The following is a 17921-nucleotide window of genomic DNA, read 5'->3' on the forward strand; positions in this document are numbered from 1 at the left end:
GAAAATCCTCTCTGGACAAGTTTCAGCAGCAGAGTTAAAAGTTGCCAAAAAGACAGTGCTAATAAGCAAAACTATGCCCACTGTTTGCTTTAATATTAGAAAGATAGCTAAAAATATCTTTACATACTTGAAAAATCCCTCCAAACAAGAGGCACCAATGGCAATCTGTTTCAGTTCTGAAGGAGCTGACTAAAACCAGCAAGATTTACCACCTACCTAACATTGCCAGGAAATACATGAGGCTGCTGCTTTAAAGCCTTCACACATTCCCAGTGAGCTGCACAAGCCTAAACTCACAACTCTTACATCTAGACAGATGACCACCTACGTCACATTTAAATCCTGTACATGACATCATCTTTACCATGGAAATCTGATCAAAAGAAACAGGTTTTCAAACATTCAGTAAGCCAAACACCTGAATTTGGGGTGCTCCCAGGAAATAAGCATCCAGTTACACCTGTAGGTCCTTTAACTGAGTGACCACCACAGGTTACCCTGAGGACAGACACCCTTTAAAAAGAACAAAAAATTTAAGTGCGCTTTTTTTGCTTCTTTGTTTTAAAAATGGGACAGAGAAGACAGCACTAAGAAAGACAGCTTGCTAATTGGGAATGTTTTTAACACATCTAGGGAATAAACTACATGAAATATTTAATACAACTCGATTTGTATGTAATATTCAATTCACCTGGTAGGAAAAATTCTTGAAAGGAGTGCTATCAACTACCTTAATATGCTTAAAATTTGACTCATTATATGGAGCCAAGGATGTTCTGGGCTTCAAACACCACAATTTAAAACATCATTTAAAAACTAACCATACTTCTATATACAAGTTTACAAAATACTTTGCCCCAGGGTAGCAAAATTCACAGCATTGGTCATAGAATGAAAAATAAACATACAATAATTCTTTGAGTTTTGCTGACATTATTACTGACATGATTTTAACCACAGACTAAAAAATAAGGAGGGAGAAAAAAACAAGTTGAAAAAAATTATGATAAAGCAATGGGAAAAGAAAAATACTTTTTGAAGATGGCTGGATTACTTCTAATGTAATTTAAGCTACCTTGAAAGTGTATACTGTGTATGTAAAGCTATTTCCATGTACCAAGAGAATAAAAAGACAGGGGCTGCTACATTTCTAGTTTTGAATTTGCAAAAGGGAGTTCCAAATTAGACAAATGCAAGCAGTTAGCTTAGGGCCCAACACCGTAGGCTTGAAGGCTACATGGTTTTAGTGACACCATCCTTACCATACGGTGGTGAGAAATACACTCCTATGGTCTGTGATATGAAATGGAGGAAATAAGGAAAAGGCAATTACTTAGGACTCCCTTAATGCTCTGAGATGTTTTATTTCGACTTCAACACAACACAGTTGTGTTACAAAAGCCATTTGCATGTTATCCAGGACAGTGGAAATACAGGCAGGACTGAAATTTTGACCCTGCAGAAACCTTTAGAGCTTGAGGTGTGCTGCATGGGGTCTCCAATTTTCACATCATTTTGATAACTTAAATGCCAAAAAGCAAAAGGGGTTGAATGAAAATATAAAAAGAGAAACAACTTAAACAAAAAGTGGGTGGAAGTGCCTTACCAGTTTTGGGTGTCAAACTCAAATCTGTGTCAGAAGAAGAGGACTGTCGACTGTAGGACTTGGAAGGTGAAAAGGAATAGGTTTGGTTTTTCAGAGGGGTGGAGGGTCCTGATGAATATGTATTGGGATTGGGATCTTCATTGAAAGGAATCCTGCCAGAAGAAGGTGGAAACATATTCAGTAATCCTGTGCCAAAGGACCTGGCTGACAGCAGCATGATCCAAACACCAGGATGGGACTGGGGCAGGGCCAGCAGCTATTCCTTAGGAGCGAGGCTGGGAATGAGGCCAGAGGCAAAGAAATGCTGTTTTACCCTCTCAGCATCCTACACACAGATGCTCGTCATCTACAATGAAACAATTAAGCCAAATGAAAGGCATGAGATGTGACAAAAAAAATATATAGATGCAAAATAAAAAAATTGAAAAGTTTATGGCTTAAAAATCTGGTCAAATACACAATGCTTTGAGTTAGTTCAATAAAGAAAAATGATTTCAAATTATAGCTGTGTTTATACATATTTATACACTTATGTATATACACATATGCATTGTAAAGTAAAAGAAAAAGAGATATGTTTCCTTATCCTATAGCATCAGCAGCATGCCACAGCTAAAAACAGAGCAAAGAGGAGAATCTTTATGGGAACAACTCTATTGACAAACAGTTCATTTATGCACAGCTTGACTTACCTGCTCCCTAAAACCATCTCTTCCACAAATGGCACAGACCCTTCCTAGAACCATTTCAAAGCCTACTGTATGTGAACGATGTTTGAAAGCAATTAGGAGCTCAAATCACCGTTTCCCAGTCACATCACCTTACTGTTTTAGGTAATTTCCCAGAAGCAAGAGCGTGTGAAAGTGAAGAGTGTGGCCTTGTGGAAGAGACCGCGAGGCACGTCCAAGAGCCCATCCTGCATTCCCACGAGCTGAGCGCCCCGGGAGCAGCAGGCGTGTCCCGAGGAAGCGGGAGCAGAGGGCGGTGCCTGCCTACCCTGCCTGCCTGCCCTGGGGGCTCTGTGCCTGCGGCTGCCCGGCTGCGAGTGTCAGCAGACTCGTACCAGTGTAGATGAGAGTGGGAACAGACACAGAGAAGTTCTGAGTGAGCCGTGAGCCAGTAGCAGTGTGAATTGGGCTGTTGTGGGTCGAGCGGCATCCATGGCTGGGCGCGTGAACCAGCGGAGACCTGAGAGAGTTTGCAGCCAGGGCGGGAGAAAAGAAAACAATACACACAAACAGGTTGCAGAGTTATGTTACCAATGCTTTCAGGGAAGTTTAGACACAGGAGATCTCTTACTCTAAGCAGACTCTAAGAATTGCAATTCCTAGCATGCAAGAGTCCAGAGGAAATGAAAGGAGGGAAAGGAACAGCTCAAGCACTTGCTTGTGACTGCATCGTTCATTTCTGGCAACAGGCCATCGAGTTAGTAAAGCCAAGAATAAGAAGAGTCAAATTAGTTGATTTCGCTGCCTTAGAGAAACATTCCTGTTTTTTGAACTGAGACAATATCCATCACCAAGTTGAACATGGATAATTTGGGAGGTGGAATTTCCACATTTTGCTGCAGAGTGAAAGCCACTGGTTTATTTATGGGTGCTTTTTAAGTTGATAATTACCAGGTCTACCTTTTATGTTTTTAAACACCATGTTGTTGCTCTATGCTGCACTGTACCCTGAAGTTCTTTTAAAGGCAATCTTTTAAAATCAAGACAAGTCAAACAAGCTATGCCGTGAAATAGAAATCAGTAATTTTTAAAAGTCAGCTCATATTTTGCAAAATTTTGCAGAGCAATTGATGCCTGCACAACAAAAATGCCTCACCTCTCTTGCAGTGAGAGAACAGTTCAAGTTAATGAAAATGGTTACTTCAATTAATACATCTAGAAATACAGGATATGTAATACACTTCTTGGTGCAGTTTTTTTCTTCCTGCATTGCTCTACCAAATAGAAAATAACTAATTTATCCATGCAAAAATGTAGCAACAGTTGAAAGAAGACTGCAAGTATATTTCTATTAATTTGTATGCATATCAAAACATTCGAACTGTTTGGTGCTGCAGTACATATGACAAAAATCACAAAATTCTAATTCTCATAGTAAAAAGATTTCTCTGCAAGTTCACTGTCTACCTGTTTTGCCATAGTCCTTGTTTTACAACAGTAAAAAGCAAAGCACACAATAAAAGATGAGACCTCTTTGGGGTCACTGTCTAAATCACTGACAGAATGATCAGAATTCAACATTTATCTTCTCTTATACACTTATAAACTTTTAAGCCTGAATCAAAAGTGTATTTGTGAGAGGTCCTCACTGAAATGTTCATTGCACAAACACAGCATCAAAGCAGAATTAATTAGAGTTAAACTGGTGGATCACAAGGACATGTAGTACTATTGCTACATAAGTACAAAGAAAGTCATCTTAAGTAAGAACTACCACTCCAGCCTCTACTGAAATAACTCATCCAACCTAAAACATTTCAGAATTGTGGAATAGAAAACTTATTGCAGACAAATAAAACTACAAAAGAAAAAACAAAATCTGGGGAAAAAAGAAATCACACTGGTTATGAAAAACTGAATGAGTATGAAAGGAAGAGAGGTGAAACTTGTTTCCCTACAAGCTACTAATTTATACTTACTCCTTCATTTCTTTGGATGGGGAGTTACATGCAGGTAAAAATGCTGATGTGTTACTTAATTTATCCAACGTGCAGGCTGTTCCTATGGCTCTCACTACGAGTCCAGACTCTCCCTCCAAATCAAAACACTGCAAATATCCAACAACAGCATTTCCTCTCATTTCAAGCACCTTCAAGCCAATCTTCCTTTGCAATTCACCTACAAAACAAAAGGTAAAGCGCTCAGGGTTGCAGTGAACTCTTATTCTCTTTTGTGGTCTTTGACCCAGCTTTTGGAGTGCCAGCCAAGTCTGTAGAACAGGTAATAAATCCAATCCTACATGGCTGGCCGAGGAGCCAGCACAACTTCTGTCCCCTACAACACTGTGTGATACCAATCCCTTACACAGCTTTTTGCTCTTCTCTCCAAATCCACTCTGACTGCCAAAGCAACATGTCACTTCAGATGTTTTTCCCACTAGTCTTTATTTCCAGTAGGCTTTTTTTTTTTTCCTTTTTTCTACTTATTCAGAGAGAGGTCAAGATGTACTGTGGAACTCATGTAAGTTTCTAAATACTTCATACTTAATACTTCAATACAATAATAATACATAATATATGTTATATATAATAATATATATAGTATATAGTAATATATAATACTTCAAAACAATGCAACATCTTTAAAATCTCTATGAACAAGCACCTATAATTTCTTCATTTACCAATTCATTTAAGCATATTCCAACTTTTTTCCTACTTTTTGCCCCTCTACTGCAAACCAAACGCTGCCACTCCTATTACCTGCACACAAGGACTGAAAGGCCGTGACTGTAAGAAACTGGTTTGCGGCTGATGCTTTTTTAGGAGGACATAAGTAAGAAACGAACGGTTCTGTGTAGCTGGATTGCCTTGGCAATGAGTGAGGAGGAGAAGACGATCCCTGCACGCTGAGGGGCAGGGGCAGTACCTGACATGAGCGAGATGAGCCTCTGGCGGGCCTCGTTGGAGGCGCGGGGCGTGCGGATGCGGTCGATCCACTGGTACTCGGGGTCCTCGTTCACCACCAGCTCCTCCACGAAGCCGTGGATCACCACGGCCCGGTAGCACTTGGGGATGGATGTGGCTGGTTCAGACACAGCAAAGGGGTGAGACAGCCTCTGAGCCAGGCACAGCAACAGAAACATCACACTACACATCACAAGGATTTCATCCAGACCATGTTCTGTGCAAACGTGGACACACCCTGGTAAGGTAACTGTCCAGTGTACCAGTTACAGCACGTACCTTTATGGAACCTTTTCACTTTGGGCCTCTTTAAAAGGCCATGGACCCAAAATAACACCACAGGCATTGAAATGCAACTTCTGGACATTAAAAAATCCCATCAGTTATTTACATTGTTTGGAAACGTGAAGAGTAAAAATGTGTTAAAAAAGAAACGCAATTTGCGTTAATGTTATCTGCACTCGGTTTATGCAATGAGCTCCCTTCTCTGCCATGGGAAGGGAGACAGAAGAGGCAAGGAAAGAAAAGGAAGGAAAAAGTTTTTGTTCAAATAAACTTTTTTCCTCTACTTACTGCAAAAGAATTTGACGCCACAGGATGACTGCCTAAATCTGTTTAAATCATTGAAGAGATCTACTTTCACCACCACGTTGATCTCCCCACGTATACCTATCAATAAAAGCCATGAAACACCAGAAGTTATAACAATGTAACTGCATCAACACAAAACCAGATCTATAAATGAGTAATTAATGCCAGAGGAGCAGGGAGCCATAGCCTTGCCTCAGGTCTGCTGCACAGACACAGGCTCAGAGGAAGTTTCTAGTTCTGCCCAGCCTGTGGCACAATGAAAGCAACACTCCCCAAATGCCTGTCTGCACCAAACAGAACTCTGTAAGAAAGATGGCACTGGGCAAAGAGAAGCCATCAGCCTCTTGATGCTGCAGTGGCCTCTGCTGCAGGGGGCTCTCTCTGCTCAGTCTCCTCCCTGAAACAATTTCAGAACTCCAGCTAAGCTCCCCTCTGAAGTTCAGCCCAAGGAGAAATATTTATGGTTCTTTCTAGAAGCACAAAGTAACACAGGAAATGTTTGCAAAATACTTTAACTGTGACAAGAAATACATAAAAATAAGGTATTATACTGCTTTTAGACAAATGTTAATTTTCAACTATGATTAAACCTTACTAGAAATGGAATATTTTCTAACACAGAACAATTCCTTTTTGACTTCTCTGCTTTCCTGTTCTGAGCTTTTTCTTCTTTTCCCTACCCAGTAACAAAATCATTTCACACATTACAGATTCTGACATATTGAGGGCTAAACTTCTTGATGAGTCTGATCTCTCGTGTCTTCAGAAGCCTTTATCACACCAGCACATGACACAAACAGCAGCATTGGATTTGTTGTTCAGCTCAGACACTGCTGCAATAAAATCAGCTGCATCTCCCTTCCAAAATGCCAACAGGAAGAAGCCTCCAGTTATTGTAACAGAAAATGCCTCAGGGTTATACATTTTCACAAACAATCATGTTGAGGTGAAAGAAAAAAAAATTAATACAAACTTATGAACATTATATTTATTCTTTTTTAAGGAAGCTCAATTAATGTTTGCCAAGAACCAAGATAATTACAATCTAGTGCTATGAGCATGAAAATGAAAGAATTATAATTTTACTAACATAAAAAAAAAGCCATGAAATACCAACATATCTGGAAAAATATAGAGAAATCTAACTCTCTAACCTACCAGCTGTACACATCCTGAAACAAGTGTTTGCATAATTTAGCTCCAGAAGAAAATGTGTCATAGAAAAATGTGCATAGGATAAAAAAGTAATTTGAAAACCCAGTGTTTGCAAAATATTTCTGCTCAACATAACTGGTTTAAATGCAAAAAATAGTGTGTATCAGTTATGATAAGCATCTGGTGAACACTATTAATTATTTCCCAACAATGATTGATAATTAGCTTTGAACATCATTAGGTCATTTAATTCACCCTGAATAACGAAGGAGAGGGACAATGGCAGCCACGGAGATGTTCTGCACGAAGGTATCCAAGCAGCAAGTTCATTGCTCTAAATTGACATTGGCACTCTGATACAAAAGCTGTTCCATCCAAATCAAAAGCAAAAATATCACTGCCTTTATTTTCTCGTGCCTTCAAAACATTCTGATGAAATCCACCAGTACTGAGAGCAGTTGCTGCAGGGAAAAGGGATTTCATCCTGCTGAAGATATCTCACATCCTTGTCCCTTCATCTCAAGTAAAGTTTATCCCAAACCCCAGGAAGGCACACTTCAAGTAACCCTAGCAAAATTACATTTGTTTAGCAAACATGTGGTAATTAGACAAATATGTCTGAGTCTTTTTTAATCAGAAATCTGCAGTAACTAGTGAAGATGTTTCCCCACTTGTCACAAGTCCTGTGGAAGGCATTCTGCCAAGCAGCAGTCTTTACTCCCCTGCCAGAAATTTTCTCGTGTCAGAAAATACAGGGGAAAAAAGCCAGGAAAGTAGTTTTCCAACTCCAAAGCTCAAGTTATTACAATTTCTGAACACAGCTTATGAGATTGCACGAAGCAGATTAGATTCCAAAGAAGCCTGTTTTAAATGAGCAAAGCTTACCATGAATGGTATCATAAATTGGAAACCAGCCTGAAATGACCGTGGCAGCCTCGCTGTAGAGCAGAGGGTCGATGTCTATGTACACCTTGCCAATGGCATCGTTGGCACTGTACGTGTCGTGGTCCAGGACTGTGATCTGCAGGGGCTCGTCCTGCAGCTCCTCATCATCCACCTGCAGCACAAACATTAACCTGAGAATTGCAAAATGTGCAGGGAAACACTGCTGCAGGGGCTTATCCTGCAGGGGCTCATCCTGCACCTGCCACACAAACATTAACAGAAACCTGAGAATTGCAAAATGTGCAGGGAAACACTGCTGCAGGGGCTCGTCCTGCAGCTCCTCATCATCCACCTGCCACACAAACATTAACAGAAACCTGAGAATTGCAAAATGTGCAGGGAAACACCGCTGCAGGGGCTCGTCCTGCAGCTCATCATCCACCTGCCACACAAACATTAACAGAAACCTGAATATTGCAAGATGTGCAGGGAAACACCGCTGCAGGGGCTCGTCCTGCAGCGCCTCATCATCCACCTGCAGCACAAACATTAACCTGAGAATTGCAAAATGTGCAGGGAAACGCTGCAAAACAAACGCAGAGGAGAGAGTGAGTAATGAACAGTGACACAGATAGATCTGTAATGCCAGCTTCCTAAGGGAAACAGCATTCTCACTCATTTTGGTTTTAGCCTTCAGAGACCGGTGAGATCCTGGAAACTGAGCTATCGCTGGCGCAGGAACAGAAAAGCATCATTACAGAGAATACTCATTTTAAAATTCCACAATATTTTAAGTTGCACTTAAAAAACTGTCCACCTATCTCCATAATACATATTGATAGACAAATAAAATAAATAGGAAAAGAAAGGAAGAAAATTTAAGATAAAATACCTCAGAGGACTATTATGCTCTGAAGTTTATGGTGTTCCCACCACTGGTCAGTGGCTTAACAGCAGATATTTTACACAGCCTGCAGTAAGAGTTCAGTAATTCTACACATGCAGTTTCCTAAACAAATGCAATAATCCATCTACATGGATAATGACTGTTTTCTCTTAGCACAAAGACAGCCATTTAACAAATTTTTGTGTTCAATGTCACAAACCAAGAATTAAGTTTGCTAGCTGCAATGGGATGACTCATCTGTTTGCAGAATTGTGATATTGCCTTAGTGCACGGTAAATGAACCAGAACTACACATTCAAGTGTTGCAATAATTAATTTATTCTAAAATAATCCTCATGTTTTAAGTAGTAAAAAAATGAAAGAAACATGTAAACATTGTTCAGGGCATCATGACAAAGGACACCAACAAATCAGATCCTGAAAAGCAACAAGCAATTACAGGAAAATGCTGCGTGCCCTCATTATTACATAAGGAAACGAGAAGAGAGAGTGTCCAGCAATTGTTGTCCAAGCTCTTTATTTTGTCATCTTCACAGAGGAATTTTCCATTTTCTCCTCTGCATTATCCTTGCCACCAAACGTAGGACTCCAAACACCAATTACCTTCCCTTGCTCAAAATTAAAAGGAGCCCCCAAGAACAGCTGTACTTTCATATCTCAGTGTTTATTTACAGACTTGTACTGATAACTGTACTGAAAAGGCCTTTCCCCTGCTGCCCTTCCCCACCCTCACAGACAGGCACAGAACAACACTCAGTTGGATCCAGCCTGGCAAGCTTTTATCTTCCCAAGCACTCCTACAAAGCCACGGAGACGCCCTTGGCAAACAGGGTCTGGCTGGAGCAGGGTTTGCTGCAAAGGTTTGTGCGTGCAAACACAAACACACTTCAGTGCTCACTCTCTGCTGGAAACGCAATTATTTCATTAAGGCAGCTAAACCAGAGTGTCTATACAGTTATACAGTTACAGGCCAACTCTTAAAAAATACTTACTTCAAATTTGAACCACTCAGAATTCCACTGAGGATTAAGTGATTTGGGATACACATCTGTCTTAAATGTTGTATTTCCAAATTTCACCTAAAAAACAAAAACATTCAATTAGCTATTACAAATATTAATAAAAAGATTTTGGAACTCATTTAATTGACATATACAAGTAATTTCAAATACAAATTTCAACAAATCATTTTCTTTTCACTGAGTGGCTTTTAAATTCAGTTTATATATATCAGTATCCACGTGTCAATGACATTTTCAATCAATCTCTCTCTCATCCTGTCATACTACTAAAATTGTTTCTTTTCCTCCTCAATCATTTCAGAGGCAAAAATATCTCTTATTTTGGCTATTCAAAGTCACTTTACATACTCTCCTTGCCTTCCACAAGGAAAAATATTCTAAACACTGATAGTTTATTACTCTTTTCTCTAGGATTTCTCAATCAGCTTCACAGACAATTGATGAAATAAACATAAAGACAAAATGGATTTGATCTATACAGAGAGAGGACTACTAAAAATTGAGTATTTTCCACGCTCTTATCTCTTATTTCCCCTTCAACCACATAATAACTCATTTCAGCAGTACCCATATGGTCTCCACAGGCATCTATTTCAGGCTAAGCCCATTTGGGTTTTGTGGGGGCTTCTTGTTTCCTTTTTTAAAGTGAAACTGAATTTCTGTGATGCTCCATACATCAGGAAGCCACACAGCACATGGAAGAGCCTTTATTTCGCTGCAGCTCTCATTGCAAACCATTCCCAAACACCTGCAGTTCTCTGAATGCTGCTTCTCAAAGAAATGAGCACTGCACCTCATACTGGGTACTTACAAATACTCCAAGTTACATTTTTAAATTTATTCAAGATTCTTAAGGAAAATAGTGACTAGGCAGATGGAAAGAAATGCTGGAGCTATTGGTTTTGACAGCTTTTATCACTGACAAGGCCAAAGACACTTTGTTAAGGAAACGGAGGCCGGGATGAGAGCGCTGCGGTGACTTTGCTCAGGACAGTGTGAAGTGCCCGCCTGTTTCAGCACCGGCGCTCATCCTGCTCAGGGGCCTCTCCCCGCGCTGGAGGGACTCGGCACTTGCTCAGGGCAATCAGGGATGGCAGCCCTGGCTCCAGGCTGCCAGCTCCAACACCCTGAGCTCCACCCTGCCTATTTCAAGGCGTTATCTCGGGAGTAAATCAGTTCCCTCAGAGCCCCAGGCAGTCATAACTGAATTTCCCCCGTGCTCCAGCCAGGTCATGGAAGCTGATACAGATAATAAAACAGCACCCTGCTGCCCACTGTGCAACGTTAAAAGCACATCATGGAAGAAATTGTAACAAAATATTCTGAGCTGGGACAAGGATCACTGTGCTCACACTAGTGAAGCCCAAGTTTTGCATGCCCTGAGCCACGTAAGAGCTCTGAGGTCTCTTCTCATTTTCTTTTCCAGTTCTAAGTTTACATTGCAATATTTAACAAGGAAATGTAAGGTTAGTAAAGAACTAGAACCTTAACATCTGCTTTTCATTTTTATTTAAGGAAAAGCACACTGTAGCTTTTCAACAATCTCACACAGAAAAATGAAACAAGAGTTTCAATCTCAACTTATTTTGCAATAAATCTCACCTGCTGCATTGCCTACTCCATAGAGGCAAAGGGAGGTTCCTTCACACCAATCCTAACTAACAATCCTGAAAGCAAGGCCCTCACCTGGGTATTTCTACACCCTTCTTTGTGCCAAGACACCCATGGAACTGCAGGGCAACCCAGCTAAACTGATCTTGATGAAAATGTTCCTTTTCCTTCTTTGCTACGCTAGTATTTTACTATATAATTTCAAGAATCTGCTTTGCTACACCACAGTAGGGCTGGGAACAAGTGTCCCACAGAGGAGGAGAGCTGTTTCTCCTGACACAGAGTAAAACCAGGCCAATGAAACTCAGTGAACTGCATTTGCTAGTCCTGTTTCCCCCGTCTCCTAGTAGCAAGCATCAGAGTTGTTGTAATTTCAGACTGGATTAACGGGCAGCCTGCAAGAGAAGCTTTTAAAAATTAAAACCTGACCAGTGCAACAGCTGACAAAACAGTGAAAGACTAAGTTCCATTTAATAAAACAAAACTATGTACTATTTCTGCTCCACTGAAATGCTGGAAGACATCTTCACTCGACCAGCAGCTTACTCTCCCATTAAGCAATGTCCTTGAAGTCTAACAGCAACCAATTTTTAAGCACCAAATTAAATCAGGACTTATATATGCCAATTTTATTTTTATATTAATATTATCATATTTCCCAGTGTATACAGGTCCAGAAAGGCATTCTGTCTTCCTATTTAATTCTAGTATTGTGCCAACTTCAACCACTCATTTGTGATACACTTCAATCAGTATTTGGGGTACAAGACATGCATTTCCAGAGCACACCTCTGATTTTTCCCAGAGTATGAGTCCCAAACCTATGGAATGCTTCTGAAATGTTCTAAGTCATTCATACTGGGAAAAAATGAATCAAAAAACATAAGGATCATGTAACAGAAACAATAAAAAGGCTTGGATTGGAAGGGACCCCAAAGTCCATCCCATTCCTCCTGCCACGGGCAGGGATGTCACCCATTGGAGCACATGGCTCAGAGCCCCATCCAAACTGGGCCTTCAATAATTCCACTTTGCACTTCAGCTTATTTCACAATCCCTTCCTAGTAAGACCCTACATATTGCCTGCAAACTACGTGACTGCAAAGAAGGTTAAAGCTAGATACTCTGGGGGCAACAAAGTGACTTAAGCACACAAACATTAGTATCTGTTGACGAAAAGCCCCCTTTAAAAACATTTTAGTATTTCAAATGTTTTAAAAGGCAAGACGAACATTGGCCTTAAAAGTAAAGCCTGTACAAGTAAAGCATTGGTTAGTCATATACTCAGCAACACAACTGTTTCAAAGATGGTTGTGTTACTTGGCCATCCTCCTTGCAACACGTCTGTCTGATCAGAGACCCGGCTGGGCTGGAAATGCCCTGTGGGATCACCGAGCCCGAGCTGTGACCGAGCACCACGGGCACCGAGTCCCGGGCTCCTCCAGGGCCGGCTCCTGCCCCTAGCAGCCCGTTCCTATGTCTGATCCCCCTCCCGGAGCGGCCCCGGCTCCGGGCAGCCCGTTCCCATGTGTGATCCCCCCTCCCGGAGCGGCTCCCGCCCGTGCCCCACAGCCCCGCTCCGCTTCCCGGAGCGCCGTTCGGGCCCGGCAGGTGCCTCGCCGCGCGGGCCCGGCCCGCCGTGCCCCGCCACCAACCTCCACGAAGGCGTCGGTGAGGTCGCTGGCGCGGTCCATCACCGGCAAATGGCGCCCCGCCACGATCTTGACCTTCAGCTTCCCCGGCATCTTCCTCCCGCCGCGCCCCCCCTCGCCGCCTCCTCCTCCTCCTCCCGCGGCCGCAGCGGCAGCGCCACCGCGCCTGTGCCATGGAGCGCCGGCCGCCGCTGCGCATGCGCGGGGCCGCGCCGCCCCGGCCGGCGGGAGCGGGAGAGGGAGCGGAGCCCCGGAACCGGGAATTGGAAGGGAGCTCGGGACAGGAGCCCCGGAACCGGGCACCACCGGGCCGGGAAGGGAGCTCCGGGGAGCACCCAAGGCAAGCCCCCTGCCGGGGCACGGCCACCCTGAGCAGGGAACAGGGAAACGGGCTTAGAGGGCTTCCTGCGGACAGGGAGACTCCGCGATGGGCAGCTGTTCCAGGGCTCTGCCACCCTCAGCATAAGGAGGCGCTTCCTCATGTTGAGATTAAACTTGTGCTTCGCTTCATGGCCAGTGCTGAACTCCTAGTGCTTCACTTCCTTGTTCTACCACTGGCGCCCTTGACAAGTCTGGCCCTGTCCTCTTGAAACCCATCTGAGATATTTACATGCATTGACGGGATCCCCTCTCAGTCTTCTCCGCAGTAAACAGGCCCAGCTCCCAGTCCTTTCTCCTTAGTGATGCTCCAGAGCCCTCATCATTCCCGTGGCCCTCTCCAGCAGCTCTTTGTCCCTCCTTACCGGGGAGCCCTGCAGGTGTGCCTTAGCCGGGGATGAGGCGCAGGATGGTTCCGCCCTCACCTGCCGGCCGCACCCCAGACACCACCAGCGCTCCCAGCTAAGGACAGACTGATTACCGTGCTTAGCTCGTGCCCCAGCATCACTCGCAGCTCTCTCCCCGCAAAGCCGCTCTCTAGGAGCTCCCTCGCCCACCCGTGCCGGTATTTGAGGCTGTCCGTGGGCAGGCCCGGCCCCTAAACCCGGCTTTATTAAACCCGCGGGGCCGCCCTGCCCGGCTCCAAGATGGCGCCCGCGGCCTCGGGGCCGTGCTGAGCTCCGGCTGCTCGATGGGCACGCGGCGGGCACCGGTAGAGTGCTGAGCTATCGATGGCGGCACAGGAGCGGACCGGACCCCACAACCCGCACCGTATGCGCCCCGTCCCGCACCCTGCGTGCCCCAACCTGCAGCCTGAATCCCCCATCTCGTCCCTCGCCTTGTGTAGCTGGAGCTGCTCCCATGAATTCCAGTTCAAAGGGAGCCGGGAGCACGCGTGCATCCCCAGGCATTCTGTGGGAATCTCCTGTAAAGGCTCCAAAAGCAGCACCCCGACCCCCCCGGCCGCCCGTGGGATCGCTTTGTTTTGTTTTCTTAACCGAAACACAAACATTTACGGTATTTGCGGGATTACGGCTAGATTAGGTGGGGTTTAGCCATCAGAAAAGGAGGATTTGGTACGGTTCCTGCAGGCAGGCTGTAACTTTGTGATGCCTGAAAAAGCCCTTTGTTCGGGCACCAGCACTGCGGGAGCTTGGCACGGAGCAGGGCAGGGTGCTCCTGCAGGTGGGATGGGGGAACCGGGCTGTGTCAGACCTGTGAAAAATGCATCTATTTTATGATTGGCTTTTCGCAAATGCTAAAATGAATGTTAAATGTGTTGTGTTAGAAAGTGATGCTGTATTAATTCTTTTAAGTGCTGTATTAAATATAGTTTTAGGTTGTAAAAATGGTTAAAATAGAAACGATGCTATGTAGGATACTTTTTTAAAGAAAGGACTGGCAGCGATATAGCAGCCACAGGACACCTGAATCTTTCAGAGAAGGAGAATTTATTGCTCCATTATCAGGAGAAACGAACTTCTTCCCGCCTCGAAGGCGCTGTTAGGGTTCAGAGTAAGAAGTTGACACTGACCAGACAGAATCCTGTGTTTGAATGGAACTTATGCATCATGGATGAGGTGTATGAATATGCAACAGGCTGTTGCTTTTAAGGGTTAATCCTGTGTTAACGTGGGTCCTTTTTTGGGTTCATGCTGCCCAGAAAAATATATACCAGGAGGTATAGTAACCCTTTGTCTCTATTATCTCATATTGTCCAAATTGTTATTACTCTGATTGTGTTACTATTTTTTTAACCATTTTATTACTATTAATTTTTTTAAAAAATTAAAAACAAGTGATTGGCGTTTTCTCCACGAGCCCTGGGGCTGTGGCTGTGCCGCTGGGCGGCTCAGCAGAGGAGCAGAAAGGAGCCCTTGTGCTCTGCCTGAGCGCCCCTCAGGTGTTGAGCCAAATCTGCCGGGATTGTTTCCCCTTCTTTCTAATCTTACAAAAAGACTAAATAATGTTGTGGGCTGGAGTGTGATACCCCAAACAAATCATATCACTGGGAACTGGGGGGGTTAACTGGGGGAAAGGAGGCTCAGAGGGACCCTGTGGCTCTGCACAGCTCCTGGCAGGAGGGACAGACAGGTGGGATCAGGGACAGGACAGGGGGAAACGGCCTCAGGCTGTGCCAGAGAGGCTCAGGTTGGGCATTTCTTCATGGAAAGGGCGGTCAAACACTGGAATGGCTGCCCAGCGAAGGGATGGAGTCTCCATCCCTGCAGGTGCTTGAGGTGATGTCACAGACCTCTTTTATGAAAAATCTTTTCTTTAAGATTTTTCTTCCTGAGAAGCTGAGAGGCTTCAGGAGCAAAATGTAAATAATGATTATTTGCAGCTGTGGAATGCAACAGGTAGAGTTCTGATTAGTCTCATGTAGCTGTTTCTAATTAATAGCTAATCACAGTCAGCTGGCTCAGACTCTCTGAGCCACAAGTTTTTGTTATTATTATTTTTTTATTTTATTCTTAGCTAGCTTTTTGATGAATTTTTTTTATTCTTTTAGTATAGTTTTAGTGTAATATATATATCATAATAAATCAAGCCTTCTGAAACACAGAGTCAGATCTTTGTTTCTTCTTTCATCTTTGGATTCCTGTGAACATTGTCACAGATGTGGCACTCAGCACTCTAGTCTAATTAACAAGGTGGTGATGGTCCAGGGTTTGACTCAGTCTTGGAGGTCTTTTCCAACCTAAACGATTCTGTGATTCTGAGACTACTCCTAATGCAGGTGCCTTGCTTCGAAAGACAGGTGTGTGCCAAGGAAGGCGGGAATGCAGAATGTGACCCCCTTCCCTCGGAATATTCTAACTTTAAATGAGGGCGCTTTCGGGCAGAGCCCTGGGGAGAGGCCGGGGGTTTTTTGCCGGTGTGTGCGGTGTAGCCGGGCAGAGAAGCGCGGCACCCCGGCGGGCACGGCACGGCCCAGACCCGGCCCGGCTGCAGCTCCGGCCGCCGCCGCCAGGGGCGCTGCGGGCTCGGCTGCGCTGCTGCCCCGCGCCACCAGGCGGCGCTGTGCCACCGGCGGCGTCCGCAGGGACGGACAGAGGGACGGGATGGCTGCAGCGGGAGCACCGGAACGGCGGGCCGGGCTCTCCGGGCAGAAGGCGAGAGGCAGCAGAAACACGGCAGCTGTGACCGGAGCTGCGGGGGTGCGTGGGTACGGTGTAGGAAAACCGGACACGGGGAGAGAACCGGCGGGGCTGGGCAGCGGCTCCCGGGAGAGGAGAGGCTCCCATAGAGGGGGCAAGGGACCGGGGCTCTCCCTGAGACACCCGAGCAGATGGTGAAGGGTCCTTCTTTAGAGAGGTGGTGTGAATCGGGTTCCAGGGCAACAGCCTCGCCACAGGCACAGCTCCCCTCCCGCGGGAGAAGGCAGCAGGAACCTGCACCCAGCCCAAATCCCCAGCCCGAATCCCGCAGTCTGTCCGTCTGTCCGTCCCCCAGGTGAGTTCCCAGCCAGCCGCCCCTATCCCGTGGCCGCTCCTTTCGTCTCTCTGCACTATCGCTCGTATCGCTCGTTGTGGGTTCGACCTTAGCGACGGACGGAGCAGAGTTCCGTGAGAGAAAGAAACGAAAGGAAAAGTCCCAAACCCCGGTGCCAGGACAGCTGCGAAGAGCGAAGACCCAGGAAGGAAGTCAGGAGCAGAACACATGCTACTGATGTGAAGGGTTTAGTTTAGAAATGACCTTTTGAGCGGAATCCCCTGATCTCACCTGCTTAAACCTTGTTCTGGCTCTCATAATCGGGCAGTCCCACAGCACATGGACTGAGGAGTGTGAGGCAGCAGCACATCCAATACACCCTGTAGGTGTTTGGGGGCATTTGGGCCCTGGCAGCAAGTTAAACCAGCGTTAAATAATCCACCAGAACTGCGTGTGGTGTGGGTGGTGCGTCCTCAGCACGGCTTCACCCCAAAAATGGGGCCACCGATCCACTACACTCCTTCTGAACTTCCCTGTTTCAGTAAACAACTGCCAGCAGGTGGGACCACTAAAACCCCAACATTCCCTGTTGTCCGTGTTAGGTACAGCGCTGGTTGCCATCTTTTCATTTCTGGCACACTGTTGTTGTGCCCAAAATAAGGGAATATAGAATAAATTCTTGACTTCAAACAAGTAAAAACAACATTAAAGTAAACTTTGTCATGTGTTCTTTATTTCTGGCAAAATTTGTGTTTATCTGCTGCTTTTGCTAACTGGCTTCACAGATGTTGCCTAGTGAACATCTCCTTTTGTCTGGGATTAATGGAATGCATATTTCTTTCTTGAAAAATTTCTGAGGATCCAGCTTTTTCGATGGAAGATTCTGTTAGTTGAAGGACTAGAAATCAGAAAATGCCTGCTTTGAAGAGCCAGTTCCAATCTGGTTTTCAGGCACTTGGAAAGATGAATTAGATATGATTTAATGAAGTGAGAAACCTGTTTGGTGTATTAGACCTTCCTTGGGGCTGAGGATTTTCTATGCTGG

At 44.7% G+C, this 17921-nt stretch overlaps 1 protein-coding gene across 25 annotated transcripts in view; it reads right to left on the reverse strand.

Annotated features, from left to right (window-relative positions):
* C2CD5 (C2 calcium dependent domain containing 5) overlaps positions 1-13226 on the reverse strand; it is a 53607-nt gene extending 40381 nt beyond the window's left edge. For 6 of the 25 annotated variants that reach the window (XM_064734368.1, XM_064734333.1, XM_064734316.1 and 3 more), the window contains exons 1-7: positions 13067-13221; positions 9771-9857; positions 7872-8043; positions 5814-5909; positions 5203-5358; positions 4254-4452; positions 2670-2794 (exon numbers count right to left, since the gene is read on the reverse strand). In XM_064734368.1, coding sequence (XP_064590438.1) covers positions 2670-2794; positions 4254-4452; positions 5203-5358; positions 5814-5909; positions 7872-8043; positions 9771-9857; positions 13067-13156 — 925 coding nt within the window. In that variant the 5' untranslated portion in view covers positions 13157-13221. Of the gene's footprint in view, positions 1-1606; positions 1759-2669; positions 2795-4253; positions 4453-5202; positions 5359-5813; positions 5910-7871; positions 8044-9770; positions 9858-13066 lie in introns of all 25 variants that reach the window. The other 19 variants (XM_064734176.1, XM_064734194.1, XM_064734186.1 and 16 more) reach the window with 9 other exon arrangements.
* Positions 13227-17921: the final 4695 nt, after the last annotated feature.

The sequence above is a fragment of the Zonotrichia leucophrys genome, chromosome 1A, assembly GCF_028769735.1.
Source record: "Zonotrichia leucophrys gambelii isolate GWCS_2022_RI chromosome 1A, RI_Zleu_2.0, whole genome shotgun sequence".
Lineage (NCBI taxonomy): Eukaryota > Metazoa > Chordata > Aves > Passeriformes > Passerellidae > Zonotrichia > Zonotrichia leucophrys.